This window comes from Prosopis cineraria, unplaced genomic scaffold (assembly GCF_029017545.1).
Source record: "Prosopis cineraria cultivar Desert tree isolate PC_DT_omini unplaced genomic scaffold, ASM2901754v1 PC12, whole genome shotgun sequence".
NCBI lineage: Eukaryota > Viridiplantae > Streptophyta > Magnoliopsida > Fabales > Fabaceae > Prosopis > Prosopis cineraria.
The window spans coordinates 8,994,253-9,016,091 of NW_026555343.1; the positions used below are offsets into that span (position 1 = coordinate 8,994,253).

The 21,839-nt window shown below is 31.3% G+C and overlaps 1 protein-coding gene across 1 annotated transcript; it reads left to right on the plus strand.

The window, feature by feature from the left end:
* Nucleotides 1-10,303: 10,303 nt before the first annotated feature.
* LOC129287827 (uncharacterized) lies at nt 10,304-12,870 on the plus strand. Its single transcript, XM_054924075.1, has 2 exons — nt 10,304-10,966; nt 12,493-12,870. The coding sequence occupies exon 1, from the start codon at nt 10,337-10,339 to the stop codon at nt 10,946-10,948; it is 612 nt and encodes a 203-aa protein (XP_054780050.1). The 5' UTR covers nt 10,304-10,336; the 3' UTR covers nt 10,949-10,966; nt 12,493-12,870.
* Nucleotides 12,871-21,839: the final 8,969 nt, after the last annotated feature.

A 21,839-nucleotide genomic window follows, 5' to 3' on the forward strand; every position in this document is an offset into this window, starting at 1 on the left:
CAAGTGAATTAAAAATTGGAGGACTAAAAGAGATTTTTTTCAAAATTATTTCATAGAGATTTATGAAAAGTAAATATTATTTATAATTGATTATAATAATAATAAAGTGACTATTAATTACTTATTTAAAATTTTATAATATCTTTTTTATTTTTATTTGATAAAAATAATTTATCATTATATTATTTTAAAATCTTGTAATATTTTTATATATTTCGTCTTTTTAAAGTACTCTTTCTTATCTATCATATCAAATTATTTTTAAAAATTACTCAAAATAGCTTTTTAAAATAATCAGAAATAATTTTTTTTAGAATTTGATTATTTTTAAAAATTTAAATAAACATGAAAAATATAATAAAAACTCACAAAATAAATTTTTTTTCAAACAATCATAATAAAAACTCACAAAATATATTTTCTCAAAAATAAGTGTTTTTTTTATGAAATAAACTGAAACAAAACAGACTTTAAATTTGTAACTAATATAGGTATTGATTATTAGAGGGTACTAATTATTAACATTATCATTAGAACTTAACGATAGCTAATTATATATCCATAAACATTGTTATTTTGTGTTGAGTTGTTAAAATTATGTTGATTTGTATAAAAATAAGTGCGAAGAAAAAACAACAACATGTCGGACATTAAATCAAATTTCACTTAAACACGATATGGATGAAATTTTAGAAAGAATTTATACGACAACTAAGATAATTTTTGGTTCATACAATATTCACTTCATGTTCTAAAATCTAAATAAGTAAGATGTTTATCATCTCAGCATTTCGTTGACTCCGCACCCAGACTGGCTGGAACAAGTTAACTTAGTTGTATGGTTTAGCAGATTTTGTAGAGTTTTAGGATGAAATACACAAACAGCCCAAATTACAGTTTTGGTTTCTAGGTTTTCAATTTATATCGAATAGGGACCTGCCTGAGAGAAATACAAGCCACTGGGGACAAATTTATCAAGTTCCCACTTTTTATATACGATGAGTTTCTTATTAGCTAAGTCAAATAAAGCAAATTACTGATATGCAAGTATTAAGAATACACGTCTGCATATGCAATATAAAAACTTTAAGTTTTAACTATAAATCATGCAGATTGTTTCTCAAATTTTTGATACACGGCATGGGTTTAATTAATATCAATAATAATTATTTTTTTAGAATTAGGAATGTTTTATTAATAATAGTGACCCAACGAAGGGTAAAATTTTCACTCCATAGATATATAAATTAAGTCCTAATCATTATTTACAACATAAATAATTGGTTTATTATAACATCCTAAAGTAACATTATTTAATATCAATTATATTTATTATTTTAAGTAAATTTTTAACCCACCTAACCCTTCTCCATGATGGGGAAAAAAGATCTTCAAAAAATGGATTAAGGGCAAAAATTCCCTAGATATTTTCTCTAAAAACACTTGACATTTTAAACTTTTTTTAAAGTATTTTTTCTTCAAAAGTTTTTTTAAAAAAGAGTATTTTTATCCCACCGTTAAAAATCATTAACATTGATCATTAAACTCAAGTTTGACATAAAATATTTTTGTATTTTTTCCTCTTTCCTTCTATATGTAGTCTCTAAATTTGCAATGAATTCTTTAACTTTTTTTTTCCAACAAATGAAAACAGAGACAAAAAAATGTAAAAATAAAGGAGGGTAAAATTATAAATATCCTGGTCAAATTTTAGTTAATAGTTAATGGTAGAAATTTTTAACGATGGGAAAAAATGCTCTATTTTTTAAACTTTCAAAGCAAAAATACTTCAAAAAAGTTTAAAATACCCGGCACTACTTAAGAAAAAGTTTTAACATATTTTTTCCATTTAATCCTTAAAAAATCAATATACCATTTTAAAAGCTAAATCAATTCACATGACATTATTTATCTGTCCTTTTACCGTTTGCATGGAAATGCTTGCAAAGCTGACCAAAAAAAAAAAAAAAATTGGCCAACAACTAAGCCAGCAAAAAATTTAAATGTATACAACACATGGCACTGCTAGCTTGAAATATGCTGTATATTACATTAGTAATGAAAGAAATTGAAGGATACATAAGTCCAGAACGAAGCAAAACAAAACCAAACAACAAAAAGCAGGTTGAAAGAGTAAATATTTGTCTTAAAAAGTTTTAAAAAAATGAAAAAATACTATTTTATAAAGAAAGTTTAATGTTTATAAAATTACAAAAATAATTTTGATCTTTATATTAATCCTTATAAAGATTAAAAGCTTTAGTAATTTAAAATATTAGTCCATAAATTTTAAAATAATTTTAATCTTTATAATTTTATTTTTTAAAATATAGGAATAACATTTTAAATGGTTAAAACTATAGAGATTGAGTTACATTGAGTCAACATTTAAGAAATAAGTTGCAATTTAATTAAAACTATAAAGACCATATTACAACAAGTCAAAATTTACAAACTAAATTATAACTGAGTTAAATTTACAACAACTTAATGATTAATTTTTTTCTTTTGAAAAACTATAATATAATTAATAAACCAAACTCTCATTTACTGTGTCAATTTGAAGGTGTATTTGAATTAAAAAATTCATAGTTGAAGTTAGGAATCAATTAAGATTGTATATGATTCAAATGTGATCTATATTTAGATATTATTTTTAAAAAGTTAGTTGGACAAAATAAAATTTATTTGTATAACTTGATTTAAAAGCTCGTTGACATATATGATAACAAAAATAGACATAAGTTTTCTTGTATATTTTTTTGTTACTAATTTGATATTTTTAAGAAAAAATATTAAACTTAAAATTACATTTGTTTTACAAAGTATTCCCTCTGTTTAAAAATATAAAGCATTTTTAACTGAATCTCACCCTCAATAAAATTATTACCTACTTTTAAAATAACTCTATCTTTTCATATTTACCCTATTAAATACTCTACAATAAATATAAAATTATTATCAATAGGGATACTTTTAAAAAAAGGTAATGATTACATCTTAAAAGATCAAAAATACCTTACATTTTTTAACATCTAATTTTTTAAAAAATGTCTTATATTTTTGAACTAAGGGAACATATTACAAATATAAAATGCATTGATAAATTAAAAAAATAATTTTTAAAAGATAAAATTCAAAATTCAAAATATTCAATTATGAATAGCTAAAATAAACTCATAAATTTCAAATTATTCAATTCATATGATCTATAATTTGGTCTCTAATTATATCACAGACACAATGCATCTGTCTTGTGATCTCGGTAGATTTGACATGAATATTTTACCAATATCCATACCTACTCATGGTCATCTACACTTTCATCTCTAGTTCATATGAATTGCGCATTAGATTAGCAATTGATTTTTTTTCTAATAAAGTTATGTATTGTCATTGTTGCACAATCTATTTCAACTTGTGTTTTATAACTTAATTTGGGCATATATTTAGTAGAATTGCAAACATATTCTTCGGCACCCTAAAAGTCCTTTCTATAGCATCTCTCAAACTTGAATGACAATAATGTCCCAATGACATACGACTATGACATTCTATGTCACATATATCTTTCTTCCAATAATTCTCAATTGATCCCCATAGTCATTGACTTTGAAACACAATAAGGACAGGGCTCCTCTGACATGCCTAGTTCACACAAGGAGCACGACGCTTGTAACATCCGAATTTAAATTTTAATAGTTAATTTAGATTAATAAAAATTAAAAAAAATATTTAGAGGTAAGCAAATTAGTAGAAGATGATTATTAAATCTAACTTAAGATATAATTCTAAATTAAAAAAATTAATTTAAAATTTATTTATTAAAAAAAATATTAAATTATTATTATTATTATAAAAAAAAGAGAAGAAAAGGTATGAGAAAGAGGAAGGAAAGAAAGAAGAAAATGAGATGGCTTTCGGTGCAATCATTATGTATGTAATAATAATAAAAAAAGGGGAGAGAGAAAAGAAAAAATAATAAAAAAATGTAGAACCCACTGAATTTTTATAAAAACTCACCTGTTTCCTTCATTTCTTCATTCATTTCTTCGTGCGCGAGCTGAGGCGGAGTGAGCGTGAGTCGCCGGTGCGGTAGATCTAAGTTTTTAAGGTAAGAGTTTTTAATAGGATATTTAGGGTGTGATTTTAAGCTTTTCAAGACTAAATAAGTATTCTAAAAATTTTTCTTAGTCATCCTTCCTCTTTGGTTTCTAATTTTGTGGTGGTAGAAAATTTAGAATCTGAAAGAGGGATGAATTTATGTTGAATAAATATGATTTATGAGGTTGTTAGTAGTATAATAAATATTCTAGAGTATAAATTTATTGATGATCTTTGAATTTGTGGCTTATGGATCAAATTCTAAACTAGATCTGAAATATATGTTAATTTATTGAGGTTTAGATGATTATTTGGGATGAGAAATGAATTATTATGGCTATAGGATTATGATTCTAAGCTAGAGATTTAATTTTTAATTTTTGGATATTTTAGGTGCAAATTTATAAAATAAAAAGAAAATTTTGATAATAGAAATTAGTTTAGAAGTTGATTTTTAGATTATTAATGTTTATTGATAATTAAAAGAGGAGTTAAAAATTTTACTTAATAGTATTAACTTTAGATTTGTATTAAGATTGAGATTAGGAATTATGTTATATTTTTAATTCTATTATTAGAATTATTTTATTAGTTTCAAAAATTAAAACTAATATTTATAAATAATATGTTATTTGTAGATTGTATTATTAGTGAAGATTGTAGTGGAAGAGAAATTATAAGGAATAGTTTACTGAAAAAGCCACGAGGTAACCATGCTTTTAATTTGTGATTAATGTTACTTCATGTTAATTGGGTGATTATTGAGAAAATTATGAATTTTGTAATATTGTATAATTGTGCAATATTATTATGAATTTGTTTGATTATTGTGGGAGGTGTTGGGAGACTTGCTATTGTTGTTGTATTTATGTACCATGTGGTACGCCCCTATTGGAACTCAATAGGTGGCTTGTAAGGGTTCGGGCTAATCTACCTTTGGTTGGGTAATTTAGCACCGAGTGAGGGTGTCACACCCCAAAAATAGAGGGTGACCGGCACGGGTGTGAACCACTCTCACATTCCTGTAAGCCTCCATGTGAATATTTATTCCATTTTTTTTAGAAAAGAACAAAATTCAATCAAATCATATGAGAATTAAAATAACTTCTTTAAATTCATTATCATAAGAAAGTGTCAACGTTTTTTTTTTGTAGAAATTTTGACAGAACCTCCCCTGTAACTAGGATCTTCCAAAAACTCTACAACAAAAATTTCTTTTACAAATACCAGTATAATTCAAGAGCATAGCTCCTTCCAGCCATCAACCAATATGCAGACCAAAAATAAGATTTATCAACAACCTATGTGGAGCATCTACCCTTTCTTTCAAATCAAAACGACATACAAATCATATATTTACATTAAAGCAACAATACCAATCAAAAAGGTCCACCCACTGTAGCTAGTTGCCCTTTTGAGGTTGATGGTGGGATCAGCGTCAGCTAGCAAATCTGATGCCAAAATAATTTTCAGTGAATAGCATTCCCATGAGGAAAATTCTTAAAATTTTAATCAATAATCTCTAATAATGGTGTCAACTAGTTAAAAGCAATTCCACCAAAATTTATAAACATGTAAGTCATAACCATATTTATAAAATAAAAGTAAACTGAAAGCAATTTATGTTATCATGCTTCAAGAAAACAATCTGCTCTCATATAACTCAAAGTGATACAAATTACTAGTCAAAATTAAGTAAATTTCGAAAACATATTAATCAACATTTAAAATTTTGAGAACTCAACAGAACAGGTTACAAACGTGGACACTCAGTCCACGAGGGTAAATAACCAAACGCAGCTTATGCCATGAAAACAAACGTGGACACACCAGTCCACGAGGGTAAGTAACCAAACGCAGCCGTAGCTACGAAACAAACGTGGACACTCAGTCCACGAGGGTAAGTAACCAAACGCGGCTCAGGCCACGGAATCAAATGCGGGTACGAAGCCCACGAATACCAAACGTGAGAATCAAACTCACGAAACAAACTAGCTAGTATTTAACCACAGCGCGCTACGGGCTAACGGAACTGCCATTAGCAGCAGTGTTCTGTTTAGAGTCCTCTCAAAAATCGTGTTTCAAACATGCGAGAAAAATAATTATTTATGAAATATAATCTGCGTTTCCAATACCAAACTCGCATGCATCACTTTAAATTTCAATTTAAGACCTGTTGAAAATAGTCTTTCATAAAATAATATACGAACTTGCGTTATCTATATAATCAAGGATTTCAAGAGTTTAATAAACCAACTCATTCTATAACTCTTTGAAACACATTCCCTGAGGAAACAAATGCATATACCTTTCTTTAAACATCTCGTATTGATATCACAAAGTTTCAATACTAATGTAATTCACAAGAATAAAATATCTCAATGAAAATTTTTATTGAAAATAAAAATACCAATAAAATAGATTAAAGGGAATACTATTCACTTACTTGTTGAAGCTTTAAATTCTCAAAATGTTCCTTGCCTTTAATTTTGGTCAGGGTCCCGTTCTTCCTCGCACCCTAACAGAATATATATATATATAAATAAATGAAATTTTTTTTAAACATAATTCCAAATCAATCACCATCATATTTAGAATTGGTCCAAGTGTTATCGTTAACATCACTAGTCCCCACCAATTTGTTTTAGCTAAACCATCCATTCATGATTCCATAGCTTGCACACTATAAACTTCTCCCACCAAACATTATCCTTCATACTTACAACATTTCCCACTTTTGAGGTAAATTTTTTTAACCATATTCAATTCAATTCAAATCCATTTAGCTCGTAGGATTATGACCCACACTAACACACATATATTTAGCAAGTCTTTAAACAAACTTCCAACTTAAATTTGAATCTTCTCCCTCCTATAACAGCATGACATAACAGTAACAAAAGACATGCATAATATATATATTCCTTTTTTTTTTCTCAGCCACGTACAGCCATACACAGTCACAGGGAAGCCAAATTCTTTTCTGCCACTTTAATCACCAGTTCACATATATACAGGGTAAAAGAAGCCTAAACGTGAAGCCTTCTCACCTTAATTCACCACAACAGAAAACCAAGATGAAGAAATTGCAACAGCCGGCTGAACAGGGGAGATATAATCCGAACACTGTCACGATGTACAGTAATGAAAGGAGCTTGACTCCACAGCACCGATACAAGCTTACAATAATAACTCTACTCTAGTTTTGATGCTTCATGATTTTTCAGCTCAGAACACCCGGACCGAACAGCATACAGGGAGAACGCAGAAACAGGGAGCACGTAACAATAATGCAGAGCACAAAGCTCACGGTTGAGCTGGGAAAGGAAGAACTTACGAGTAGAGTCCTCTAGCTCTAACGACCTGGTCCTTCACTCTAACAGCTGCTTGAACGTGAACAGCACAGGGAAACAACAGACCAGAAAAAAAGAAGAAAAACAGAGTCTGTCTGCGTGAAGGAGCGTCTAACCATCACTGAGTAGTGGTGAACCTTCTCCGTCGCCGATGATAGCCAGAAGTAAAGAGGGGAGAGATAGTCGGTTATGGTAGAAGGTTGGAGAATAATATTGCACAGTCTCGAACTTTCTCTGTGTGTATGTGTACCGATCGGATAAGAAGAATGAAAGAAAATTTATCAAATGAGAAGGAGGGCAAGATGGTAATTTTATATAGATAAAAGAAATAAAAACTTCTCCTCAGTATTGGTTCGAACTTGAGAGCCAATATTTCTCCTTACTATACATATTTCCAATTAATATAACCACTATTAAACACCAACTTATAAATATACACTTATTATTATTATTATTATTATAAATTTTTTTTCTTGGCTATTACAGAGGGCTACGGCTCGAGATTAATGGAGGGATATAAGGATGGTTGTTTGTGTGTATTGTACTATTTCTTATATTTGTTGGAATTATATTATTTTTAATTCTCACTTAATAAACACACACTTAACTGTTGGTATATACTATCATAAATTCGCTTTGGTTATTGGGACTTTTTAATCTCATTATGTGGTTAACAATTTTGAAGAGAAGAGCCACGAGTGACATGTGAAGGAGTCCCAGAGGCTTAGTGGCATAAATCCACTGTCTCTTTTGGGTATTTGATTTATGATTTATTATGTTTTATATTGCCAATTTTAGGATTTTTTGTTTATTGTCAATTATATAAATATATAAATATAATCATGCCTTTCAAACTATTTCTAATTTTGGTACAATTTGGATGACTGTAATTTTAATATGTGGTTTACTTTGGATTGGTTAAAATGGCATGATTATAAGGCCAAATAACTGGCTTGTGTTGAAAATTGACTAAATTACTTATTTTACTTGTTGGGAGTATAAGGATGGACAAATGTGATTTAGTTTACTTGTTGAGAGTATAAGGATGGACAAATGTGATTTAGCCTAATGGCATGTGGGAGGTAAAAATTTATCTGAAATGTTATATTATGTGAGTTGAAGCCAATTATAAAATATTTTATTTTAAAATTATTGATATAAAAATGTGTTGGGTGGCTGTAACCCAACTATGGTTAAGTTAAATTATTTTAAAAAAAATTGATGTGTTACAACACTCCAGAATTAAGCTAAACAAATTTGTTATTAGGTTTTAATCATTATTTGTTTAAGAAAATATTCATTCCCCATTCTTAAAAAGTCATTATTCTCCATCTACTGCATATTACTGCATATTTATTGATAAAATGGGCAGAAAGATTTATTTGTAATTTGCTAGATTTTAGTCATTTGCTTAAGAGAAGTTGTCATTAATTCCGTAATATGCTTAAGTAGTCACTTCCTCCAAATGTTACATTTTGCTAATGATAAAAATGTACTTATAATTTGCCAACAGGTTTTAGTTATTTACCCAAAAGAAGTCGACATTTTTTATTCTTAAGTAGTTAATTAATACTTTCATTCCTATATATATATATATATATATATATATTTCATTTCAAATTTTAAATTGGGGGTAAATTTGTCATTCTGCCAAAAACCAATATGCTTGACAGATCTTTATTAGGAACTACACAATAATAATCCCATTTCGCGATACTTCTTTGTCATTCCTTTTTCTTTTTTTAATAAACAAAAGAGTACAATAATCCAAGGAGCATATTAAAGTATCAGGTTACACCAAAAGTCCTATTCTTTTTATCATCCATCACCTCTTGACATAAAGGGAGTGAGTGATCAAAAGCACAAAAATTCCCGGCAAGATTTGTAGAGCACTCTGAGCTAAAAGATAATACAAGAAATTCAAAGAAACTAATCTAAACAGAGACAAGCAGAATCTGGCTTGTCCAACAATGTCTATGAACGGATGCTGACTAACATCAGATTTCAACACTTGACAACACAAACTGAAACCTTGAATTATACCAATAATCCCTGTAATGGCAGAAGGAAACTGACCAACATTTGATGAAAAATTCCAGCAATCCAATTGACATTCCTGTCTCGGATCACACCTCCATATTTAGATTCCATTATGGGAGCCATCAATATCAAGTTGCAAGCCATTATCTCCAGGCCTAAACCATTGACAAGTAGGCCTCGAAGGCGTAGAAAGAGTAATGGATGGGTAGAATATAGTCTCTTTTGAGCAACCTCTCTCAGCATCTTCTTCATTGAATAGACATTTACATTTCACGCACTAGATGTCTCAGCATGTACATCCAAAAATCACATCCCAAGTTACTTAACAATCCTTTATCAACAAGTTTCTTGCATCGAAAATAAGATTTAAACTCATAAATTTATGGATTATGAACTGAATTCTTATCAATTAGATTAACCTTTGTTAGTTAAATTTTTTTATCTTAATTGAAATATGCTATATATGACCAAAAGAAATTCAAAGATACACAAAATCCTAACAAAGCAAAACAAAACCAAACAACAAAAGAGCAGGTTGCCAGGAGTAAATATTTCTTAAAGTATTAAAAATATTTTTAAACAGAAAAATACGAAAACCAAAAATCAAAGCTTAAACTAAAAATAAAATAAAAAATATGAAAAATAATATTTAAAATATAATTATTTATTAAACTATAATAAACCAACCCCGCGTTTACTGCGTCAACTTGAGTCATCTTCTCTTACCGTCCAAAGGTTTCCTTGAAAAGCTCCGACGAAAGAAAATAGCCAGAGAGAGAGGTCCATATTCATCGATCTCTCCCCTCATCGTATGTTCTTCTTCTTCTTCTTCACTTTCTATGGGAGATAGAAAAGACGATGTTAGAATCTACATAATCTTCTTCTTCTTCTTCGTCTGCAGCACCACCGGAGGAATCCTCCTCTGCCTCTACATCTTCCTCCCATCTACGCACAACCCTGAATCATGGTTCGCCATTCTCGGCCTCGTCCTCGTAGCCATTCCGTGGATCGTTTGGTTTCTCATTTATCTCTATCGATGCTTCAAACCCATGATCGTCGATGGCGGCGGTGACCGGAACATTCAAGATAACAACAACAACAAACCCTCCAGCCCGCCAAAATCTGCCGCTGCACCATCGTCAGATGCCGCCGCCGTTGCCCGGCCTTCCGCCAGCAGCTACGAGTCCGCCTTCACTCATTCCCAAAATAATGGTGGCCCGCCGGATCAGGGAGCCGGCGGGGAACGCCACGTGCATTTTGGAGCCGTCGTGGTGATGGAGAACGGATCGTCCCGAGGTAGTAATAGCAGCCAAAGCCAAAGATCTCATCACCGCAAGACGGCCGTGGACCGTCGTAAAGAGTTTTCCGGCGAGTTAGATTGTCAGGAGGGTGAAGAAGCAATGTTAGAAAGTGAAAGACCTTTAACCTCAGTAACAGATCGATCATCGTGACGTGCGTCATGCCTTGCGGTGTTGATTTTCTTAATTTCTAATATGGAGGCAAAACGGTACACTTAATTTCCAATGTGGCGCCATACGCGTACGCATGCATGAGATTAGATCGTAGAGAGAGACCTTAATTGATTGATTGATTGATCAATCAATCACTTAATATGTGATTTGAAGGAGAAATTAAGGCCCAAAGAGGGAAGTTCGTACGTGGTATGTGTTCTGGGTTCTGCATGTTTAAGCCACAAACAACGATGATAGTAGTAAAAACAAGAATGTAGTTTAAGCAGTACTATTTGGTTTGCATGTCTTTTTTCTTTAATCATCTCTTTAATTCTGATAAAAAAAATCATCTCCTTAATTTTCTGATTCATTACTTTCTTTTAAAAAATCACTAGAATAAAATAGCAAATTACAAGTTGCTCGGTGGAAGTTTCTTTCTTTCTTTTCTATTTTTATCAATGAAGTCCAATAATTAAAAATTAATTATTACTACTTTTATTTGAAAAATAACTTTTTTTTGGGAAAAATGACTAAAATAGAACAACATATTACAAGTTGCTCTATGAATTTTTTTTTGTAACATGCTATATGAAAATTTTTTTATCAATGAAATTCAATAACTAAAAATCAGTTGTCACTTGTTTTTAGAAATGACTAGTTGTTTTTTTTTTTTTGGGATAAAATAACTAGAATGGAATCATAAATTACAAGTTGTTTTGTATAAATTCTTTTAGAAAGGTGAAAAAGTCTTTTCACATTAAACATTTTTAGTTGACAAGCTAGTCTTAAGGATTATAAAATAATAATCACATTTTATGATGCGTAATTTCAATTATATATTTTTTAAATATTTTTTGTCGTTTTTCCTTATTAATATACAGTGATTCATTTTAAACAAATTAAAGCTGCTCCTAAACATAGATCCAAGGAAAAAATAGATATGCTCATCCATATCACTCATTCTTTAAAACCTACATGGTTGAAGAACTAATGCCCTATTTAATATATTGAAAACCATTTTGATAAAAATGAAAATAGATGTAAAAATTGATATGAATATAAAATTTAAAAATATATTTAATATTTTCTTGGCAAACTGAAAAATTATCTTTATTTAATATTGATATTTAAATATAGAAAGACTAAAATGCCCTCATCCATTAATTGCAACCCAGATTAATTGCCAAGTGTACTGTCAAAAACAAGATCCCTTTCTCCTTCTCTCTTGCTTATGCCATTCCTCACTCAAACTCGTGAAACGACCTTTGGATGATCTTGAAGCTTTAACCAGAAGAATGAACCTAGCCTAGATTCTTGTATGTGACTTTAATGACATTCATGGGGCTAAAGAGAAATCTGGAGGTGCCCCAGTCCACTTTGATAGGTGTAATAATTTCAAACGCAGAATTCACGCTTGCGCTCTCTTTCCCCAGCTTAATCTTCGGAATTGAAGGTGAAGGGTGCCATAGATTGACCCACCATCGGAGTTTTCCCTAAGAAGTTGTTCCGCGAGAATTTGAATAGGTGACTGGTATATTTTGTAGAATCAAAGATGAAGAAAAATCGAACATCTAGATAAATCAAAGATGAAGCAGAAAAGAAGACGAATTGAAGATATGGAGAAATCGAAGATGAAGCAGAGAAGAAGACGAAGATGGAGTTCTGGGAAAAGGATGAGTCATCGTCATCAAGCTTCAGCTAGATGCAATGGAGAAGAGGAGACGGAGGTGGCTGAGCAGAGGAGGTCTGAAATTGAACGTTAGAGCGAGGTTGATCCTGACCACCAATGCTGAGGAGGACGCCGTCATTCACAGACCTAGTTCACCAGAAGATTCAGTGGGACGAGAGGGAGGAAGAGAGCTGATAATCCAAATAGGCTGAGTTAATTTGGATTGGGTTTAATTTAAGCTGGCTTATTTAGATGTGGTTCAAAGTATCTTGCCTTATTAAAAAATTTTATATAGTCAAGTTCGATCCTAATTTTTTTTTTTTTTGATTGTGCTTGGGCTGGCCTATTGAGTTTGGCTAAATTTACCTACTCTACATACACATAAAGACAAAAATTCTAAGTACTGGGTTTATTCAAGTCGAGCTTAATTCTACTTGGACTTATTCAGATTGGGTTTAAAGTATTACACCTCTTTAAAAAAGCCGATATAGCTAAGTCTAACTCTAACTTTTTTTAGGCTGGCCCGTCGAGCTTGATCTAAATTGCCGGCTTTAGGGAGGAAGGGTAAAAAATGAAAAAGAATATATCAAATTGTAAAAGTGAGTTTTTTTTTAATGGAACATAATTCATTAGTTTTGATGGGAATGATTTCCATGTGAAAATTAAATTCAATCTCATTTTAACCAATTAACTGAACATGACAAATTTTCAATTCTATTTTCATATCTATTTTCATCCTCTCAATTCCATTATACCAAATAGGCTTTAAAAAGTAAAATAAAAGAAGTCATTGCAATTAAGATGATGGTAATTAATTAGAATGGTGCTCAATTCCCAGGGCCAGGAATGCTAGCATATTAGAATGTTCATTTGCTCTCTGCGCCTACCCCTCCGGCCAAAAAAAAAAAACCCTGCTAGGGGCATCTTCGTTGCCATACGTATAGCCAGAAAAAATTCGCATTGATACATATGAAATAATTTCCCTTTTTTAATTAATTGAAAATAGTATTAAAAGTTTTCAATGTGAAAATATGTTCACAAATCTATATTCAAAATTTTTCCAAAGACTTGGTAGTTTAAAATATTTAAAGGCTTAATATTATCCCAATATTTTTAAAAATAGAATAATTTTGTCTTGTCTAACAGTTTGACTATATTGACGGTTTATTTTGACTTGCCAATGCTAATGTGGCTTATCACATTGATGTCCAAGTATGATTTGAGAGAAAGTTTCAAAGTAGTGGAAATTTGTTCCCACTTCGATCACTTCTCCCCTACTTTTATTATTTTATTATTTTTTGCTCGTTTAAAATTTCTGAGAAAATTCTATGGTGCCCAGAAAAAAGAGCAATGCGGGCGAGGAAGAAGAAGCTGTTCCGATGTGCCACACCTTGTGTTCACTAATTTTCCAATAATAATCAGCGAGCTCTTCACAATCCAGATCAATGAAGTTATTAACAATGAGGCTGCAGTTTGTTTTCATAGCAGCGTTTGGTACACATTTGAGATCCTTAAAGAACCTCCACAGAGATTGGAGAGTGAGGGAAATCAAGTGGGGAAGACCCGAAACCACAAACGAATTATCCAATTGATTATCATCTTGAGATTCTAAAGGTTTAGTTACAATGCCGAAGGGATTGGTTTTATGATCAACAAATACAAGAGAAAAAAGTATACATAAAATGTCTTTTTGTTCGCAACAACTGAAACCAAAATTAATTAACCATTCCCTACTACCATATCAAACCCATCCTTATTAGGAATGCTAAGGAGGTTGGGGAAGACAATCATGAATATATAAATACTAGGTAGAGCATCCAATCCTTGCTTAGCTAAAAAGTTTGCTACAGCATTTCTTTCTTGCAGCACATGTTGGATTTTGACATCCCAAATCCCTATTAGGATATTTCTTTTTTCTTTTTTGAATATGCAATGGAAACTTCATTCTAACAAGAACAACAACTAGAGAACAAACAACTTATAAGGCAAAAGGAAATAGCAAACGAGAAAAACAAAGGAAAAAAAACCCAAAAAGCACCCAATCCTAACTAATAGGTGGTTGGTTTAAAAAGGTTAAAATCACAAGGGAACCTATAGGCCAACTTAGCAAGAAAGTCAGCCATCCTATTATCCTTACGATATATAAAGTTGAAATTAATGTTCCAATTCTACACAGTAATTGCTTTGTTGAATCAATGATATCCATGTAAGGATGGAAGCTAATGGAAGATAAAAATGAATTTAGTTGTGGATAGATAACCACAATGAGATTTTTAGGTTTTAGGCTTTGATAAGAGTTAATTAAGGATAATTAGTCATTAATAATTGTTGATGTGTTTGATTGTAGATTGACCGTTATTAGTGTTATTGAGCTTATTGGAGGCTCCATTTGATATTCATGAGTACTCTTGATTGGTAAATCAAGAGTTGAGGTAACCAAGAATTGAAGTATAGTATATCATTGTGTCTACATTTACACTTTAAGCATTATTATGGGTGGGTTGAAATGAGCAAAATGAGGTTATAGATGAATATATTGATTTTGAACTATTATCCAAAAATGAAACATGATTTATTATGATGATGTGTTTAGTGATTATATTTATATAGATGCTATATAATATTAAAACATAAGATGTTAAGCCTAAATTGCCTATGAGATAAATGTGTTAATATAATGAGTGGTCATAATTAATGATGTTGCAAGAGATGTGGTAAGCATACATATTTATGATGAAATGCTTGATGATTATAATTATATAGATGTTATTGGGTATTTGAAATATAAATTATGGGCCTAAATTGGCTATAAGTTGATTATATAATGAGCTATTATAAACTATAAGGTGTATAGTAAACTGTGATAAGCATGCAAGTTTTAGAAATTATAAGAATGATGAATTACTATGATATGTATGAGCTTATATTTGCATTTGTTGATTGAACTTGCATGATTAAAATGGGTGGGAGTTCACCTTAGCATTATAAAAGGGTTTTGATAGAAAATCCACGTGGTATAGCTTCTACTGAGTTTGCACACAGTAGTTAGCATACTTCATTATTATATATGCTTAATATTGCCAACAGCCTATGGGTGTCACATAGGTTGGGGACGATGCTTAGTATCATCGGTCTTGGATTGGATAGCATAAGTCAGATACTTATGACACCTTAAAATTTGAGTAGGGAGAATCTATGGTCCAAGAGTAAGTGTGAGAGCCTTTAGCCTTATGACCTTTCACAATTAAAGAGCGAGGCTAGTCCAATCATATGGGTTAGACCTATATGAGATAATAGTCCATTGATTCGGTCAAATGATATAAGGAGTGGTAAAAGGTGGTTGCATTTTATCATGTGAAACACATTATAAAGATACATTGTGAATCATGTTTGTTTAACTTATGTGATATTAAATACTTAATATGCTTGAATTCAGGCCTCATCTTATCAAGAAATAGCTCAGCCTTCCAGTACTCATCATCATGATGACTCAAGTAGGTAAAGTACTTAGATAGCTCGTTGAACTTTGCTATAAATTCCTCCTTATTCATATTTCCCTGTTGGATTCTATGAAATTTTGCCTCTTTCTCTGCTTAGAATGAGGCTGGGAAATAATGGGTGAAGAATCATCTTTTAAATTCTCTCCATGTCAACTGTGAGCCATCTACTTGCCTCACACTTTACCACCATTGCTTCGTTGCATCTTCTAGCATAAATGTGGCTAAGAAAACCCTCTGCTCAGTCATACAGGTCATAACAAAGAAGATGGTCTCAAGCCTGTCAATCCACTTCTCAACTACTCAATCCTCCACATAACCCTTAAAAGAAAGAGGATTCAACCTCGTGAACTGCTTCAAAGCCATATCATTATAGCCTTCTGACTCACTCGTCCTAAGCATCACCAGACGCATTAACCTCTTAGGAATACTTTCCTTATAATATTATTCATCTCTATGTCCATATACCTCAGCATGCACATCATTTCAAGCTTCCTCTTAGTCAATCCTAACTCTCTTAACTATCCTGCTGCTCTCCCTAGGTCTCTTTCTAAGAATCTCTTCATACCTATCCATTCTTCTCTAGATGTCTATCATCATACGCCTCAATTTATCTAAGGCATTATCTTTATTACCCTGTTGAGGTCCTGGTTGTTGCTCTTAGTTTATCAGTTCTTGTTTCAATCTTTATACATTCTCTAGTGCATTTCCAACATTCTTGGCTCTTGTTTGCACCATATTCTCCCCTCCTAAGATGGAAGCAATTCCAATAAGAAAAAAGGGAATTAGCACTAGCTCGGTGAGGGAAATAACAAGTGTAATGGGATATTGCCAATTGTCTATATGCAATGCACAACAATCTCAATCACATATTTAAATAAACTATAGACCAGTTCTCAAAACTAGAGAAACTGATATTAAGTTGTAATATTCTCACTTCACTAAATACAATTAATTAATATAACTCATGGTAATCATAGCATTAACTCAAAGAGTGATTACCAAGGTTTAATTTAAAAGTAAGGGATCTCAAGTTTTTCAAAATCTAAATGAGTTTAAACTATCATAGCTTCTTATACCAGAGTAAAAATAAGATATGAAAGTAAGGAATATCTCAAAGGAGTGAAATAAATAAAAAACAAGTGAAAAACAATTCTTTAAATGTGTGATAGGGCAATGCATCGTGGCTTGTACACGTTGCGCTACGGCGTGTTGCTCTCTGTGCCACACGTCATGGCTCAGGTGCCATGCGCCATGGCATGTTGCATGAAAATTTAGCAAATTCTGCTGTCGTTTAACAGCAGAATTGGAGAACTTCTAACACTCTCCAATTCTTCATCCGACATCCAAATGATGTGATCTAGGTGTTTATGAAAAACTATTAATATGAACTAGCTAATAGCATAGGTTTTACTTTTAAAACAAGTCACACTAGGAAGTTAGATACCCAAACTCATTTTGACCACTTTTCACAATTTTCACAAAAAATGGTGTCCAAAACCCTCAACAATTGCCAATAGTCTTTCCTGACACCTAGACCATGTCCATTAGACTCAGGATTACCAGTACAATACGTCACACACACTTAAACCACAGTATAATAAAAATTCACTCTTCAACCCCTTTTTTATCAAAAATAAAAGGGGAGGCAAATTGTCATTGCATTACACTCAAATCAATCAAAACGTATTCAAATCATCATTTTTACACTTGCACTAGTATTTTAGCATTATAAATATATATATCTCAATATACACAAATGCCCAAGGCTTAAAATACAAATCAGACATTTCTAACAATAAGATAGTACAAATATAATGGCATGTAAACTAGAATTGGCAATCGTATGCTATTATACAAAATAAATCTAAACCAGAGGCATACAGTAGGAATATGTTAATTCTTAACTTCCTGAGTCTTCTCCCTCTCAGCACCAGAGCTAGAGCCTGAAAAGTATTAAATAAAAAGGGTGAGTCTAGCCACTCAGTAACCAAAGTAAAACCTACCCTATACAGTTATATAGTAATTATAAAACAAGCACATGCATATAAAACTAAGTACACAAAACACATTTACACATATATAACTCATCATTGCTCATTCTATAACATCTTTGTCTCACATATACAAGGCATATTGTCACCATATTCTCATATATGTGACCATGATCCCTTATTCATGCAACTTGCCACAACTCAACACGTGTGACATGTCATATCTCTATTTACGTAATGATCAACCAACTTTATATCCTCTTTATTTCCTTAGACTAAAATCATAGGCTATAACACTGATTAGGGCTCCATCCACATGATTGGACTATCCAAGCTCACCAATCATGAGGTGTGACTTGGCCAAAGATCACATGACTTACTCTTGGACCACAAGTTCCCCTATTCTCAAATCTTTGGGGTGTCTCATACCCTAGGCTATCCTCCTCATTGAATCGGTAGAGATAGTTGGTTTTAGTCCCTCAACAAACTATGATATAGTCCCTCGACAAATCATGGGGTAAGGCTATACCCCCATGCACCTGAAGGCAGCCTAAATACCATATGAATTTTCTCTACTCTTAATCCTTAAGCGAATTCTTGTCCACTAATCATGTCATAAACAATGCTTACTCTTTTCACACTTTCATTTATGTTTATCACAATCACATATTAGGTTCATAATCATGCGCTACCCAAGTGAATGTTCAATAATATTTTATCACATTCTCCTCACTTATTACACTAATTCATTTCTTCATTTACACACATTTACCTCAATACAATAACGCATTCATCTTCCTAAAGATATATGCATGTTCATAGTTCAAAATCATCTTGATTTCACATTTTTCATTTCAAGCCAAAAATAACATTATACACATTCAAATTCTCATACATTTATTGAAGATAATACATGCTTTTACATTAAAATTCAATTGATGCATACAACATTCACAATTCACAGTTAGAAATCAATTTACAATCAATTGACATATAATTACCTAAAGTAGAATTTTCCCTGGTTACCTCAAACTTTTGAGAGGTTAAAGGTTTGCCTCTCAATCTACTTACTTTCAAGCTTGAATTTTCAATCTAATAGGTAACCAAGAGCCAAAACTACAATCAACTATGTTGAATTCTCATCCACATTACTAACTCAAGTATTAAACCCTCAATCTCCACTTTTAAATTGCCCAATATTCACTCCGCAAAAGTTTGAGCCTATTCCTTAGGTTTATTAATTACCTTTGGTCCCCAATAATATCAATGAACTATTAAATTTTCATTAATGGCATTACAAATCTTCCAACCACCCATAATAAATGAAATTTTTAGATATTAATGGTGTCCAACAACTCAAGACACTAAAAATTCATTATACTAGATTTAGATACTCTAATTTACTCTTGTTAACTCTATTTGAGTCAATAAATTCAGATCCATAACCTATATAGACTGAAATCATCATCGTCATTTAAACCCTAACTCAAATCCTTGAGAAAATAGAAGAGAAAAGGAGAGAAAGGGTTTAGGAATCTTACCTTAGATGATTTTGGAGCTTCAAACCTTCTCAAATCCTCCCTTAGATTGTGCCTTAGTAGATCTTAGTGCATCTCTTCCATTTCCCTCTCATTTCCTTTCTATTTCTGTCTCATTTCGTGACTACTATTTGCAAAATTTGCACTGTGCATTGCGGTGCCTCTTCTTATGCGCCGCAATATATGGTATAGAGAAGGAAGTTCTCGCCTAATGGCCCCATGCACTGTGGCACATTACGGCATGTGGCATAAAGGCTTTTTAACTTGTTTTTCTCCACTTTTTGGTCCCCAAATGACCTCATTTCACTTTGGACCTAAATTATACTTGAAATTCTAACTAAAAACACTTATTATTCTCCTTTGACTACATACCACATTAAATTATTTAATTATCCTTATTAATCTTAATAAATCAGGAAATTAAAAATTGGGATATTACAGGTTGTGGCTTAATGTGCTCTAGCCACGGCTAAGTGCGTCTGTTGAGCAAAAAGGACCCTTTTGACCCTATTTGACTTGTTTTCTACTCTAAATGTTTTCTGTGCTTCCCAAATACTTTTTACTTTGATTTATAATGGTTAAATGACATTCTGAACTTAGTTTTGAGATTAAATGATTTATAAGATTTCTTCTTTACAAAGTTTTCTTACTTAACTTTATGAGTTTTCAAACAGCCAAGGTTGATCCTTTTATGCCATTATATTTTTTATTGTTGATTAAATTCATTGTAATTACTATGGTAGTTCTACTTTAAAGTTAAATGTGGGCTAATTATGTGTTTAAGTGGAGGTTTTGTAATTTAGTATCAGATTCTTGAGTTTCAATATCTAGTGCTTGTGTTTATGCATTGAGTATTTAGAAAGTTGGTAAATGTATTCTATACACATATCTTCCCCTTTGCATAGTTAAAGATTTATTATTTGTATTTATTCTTCTAGGTTAGCCTACATTCTTAGGAGGGGAGAATGGATAAATTAGCATATTTATCCTTGTGGCAATGAAATTTTAAGACAAAAAAAAGAAAGAAAAATACAATTAGATGTTAATAAGAATGTACATAATTGAAAGAGGATATATCTAATTGAGTTATGGAAATCACATTTTCTAGTTATATTGTATAGATGTGTGGCCAAAATATCTATATGTTGATTGAATTCTCTCATTGTTTCTCCAACAAACTTGATCATTGAAGGAAGTTGTTTGAATACTTATCTAAAAGTTCCTCTTTAAAGGGGAGGTTTATACACATAGTGTGGCAAGAAAATGGAATTTAAGTAAAATGAAGAATTCAAAGATCTATAAATTAGTAATGGATGATATGTTTGAAAATAAAGGTTAAAAAAAAATAATCGGTGACAATTTACACTAGTTAGGACTTGATGAGAGGAAATGATTGCAATGTAGATATATTATTGAATCATGGATAAATTTATGATTTTATGCATTGATATATATATATATATATATGCTATTGGGAAGTTTTACTGGTAACAAAGAAGTCAAGAAAATATCAAATCCTAAGGGCATTACTGTATAGTTTAGTGCTAGAAATAGATTACATAATTGACAGGGTGAATTGGAGCCGCAAGTAACAATCACCCTATGAACCATTGTTATGTGGATAGTGGATTTTTTGAGAATAAGAAATTTAAATATCAATTAAGGTGATGGGTAAATGAGATTAATTTGAGGAAGTAGGGGTTAATTATTAGGAGTAATGATATATGGAAGGATTTACATATATAATGACGTTAGGTGCTTTATAGTGAGAATAAGGCCCAAATAGGAGCAATGAAGACACTCTATAATGTGAGAATCAAGAATGTTTAATGAATGAAGAACTTTTTATTTGAAGTTTAAATCTATACATAGGGACTTATTATACTTAAAAATGAATATGTATGTCTTTTGAAGATTTCTTCACATTAAAGTTTGCATGAACCTTTGTTCTCAAGACAAATGATTTGGTGAAAAAGATTATTTATTTGGTGATTTAAAGTCTTATGCCAAAAGCACTTTCCAAGTGTCTACTTGAAAGACTTATCCTTTCAAACAAATTATGACAATTAGATACTTTTTCATAAACAATTGAACAAAATATTTCTCAAATTTTATGTTTAAAAATGGAAAGTTTGTCCATTTTTGATCTCTCTCTCTCTCTCTCTCACTCACGACCAGGAATGAAAAGGTTTG

Coding starts and splice junctions, on each gene's coding strand:
- LOC129287827 (XM_054924075.1), top strand. CDS start 10,337: ATGGGAGATAGAAAAGACGATGTTAGAATCTACATAATCTTCTTCTTC.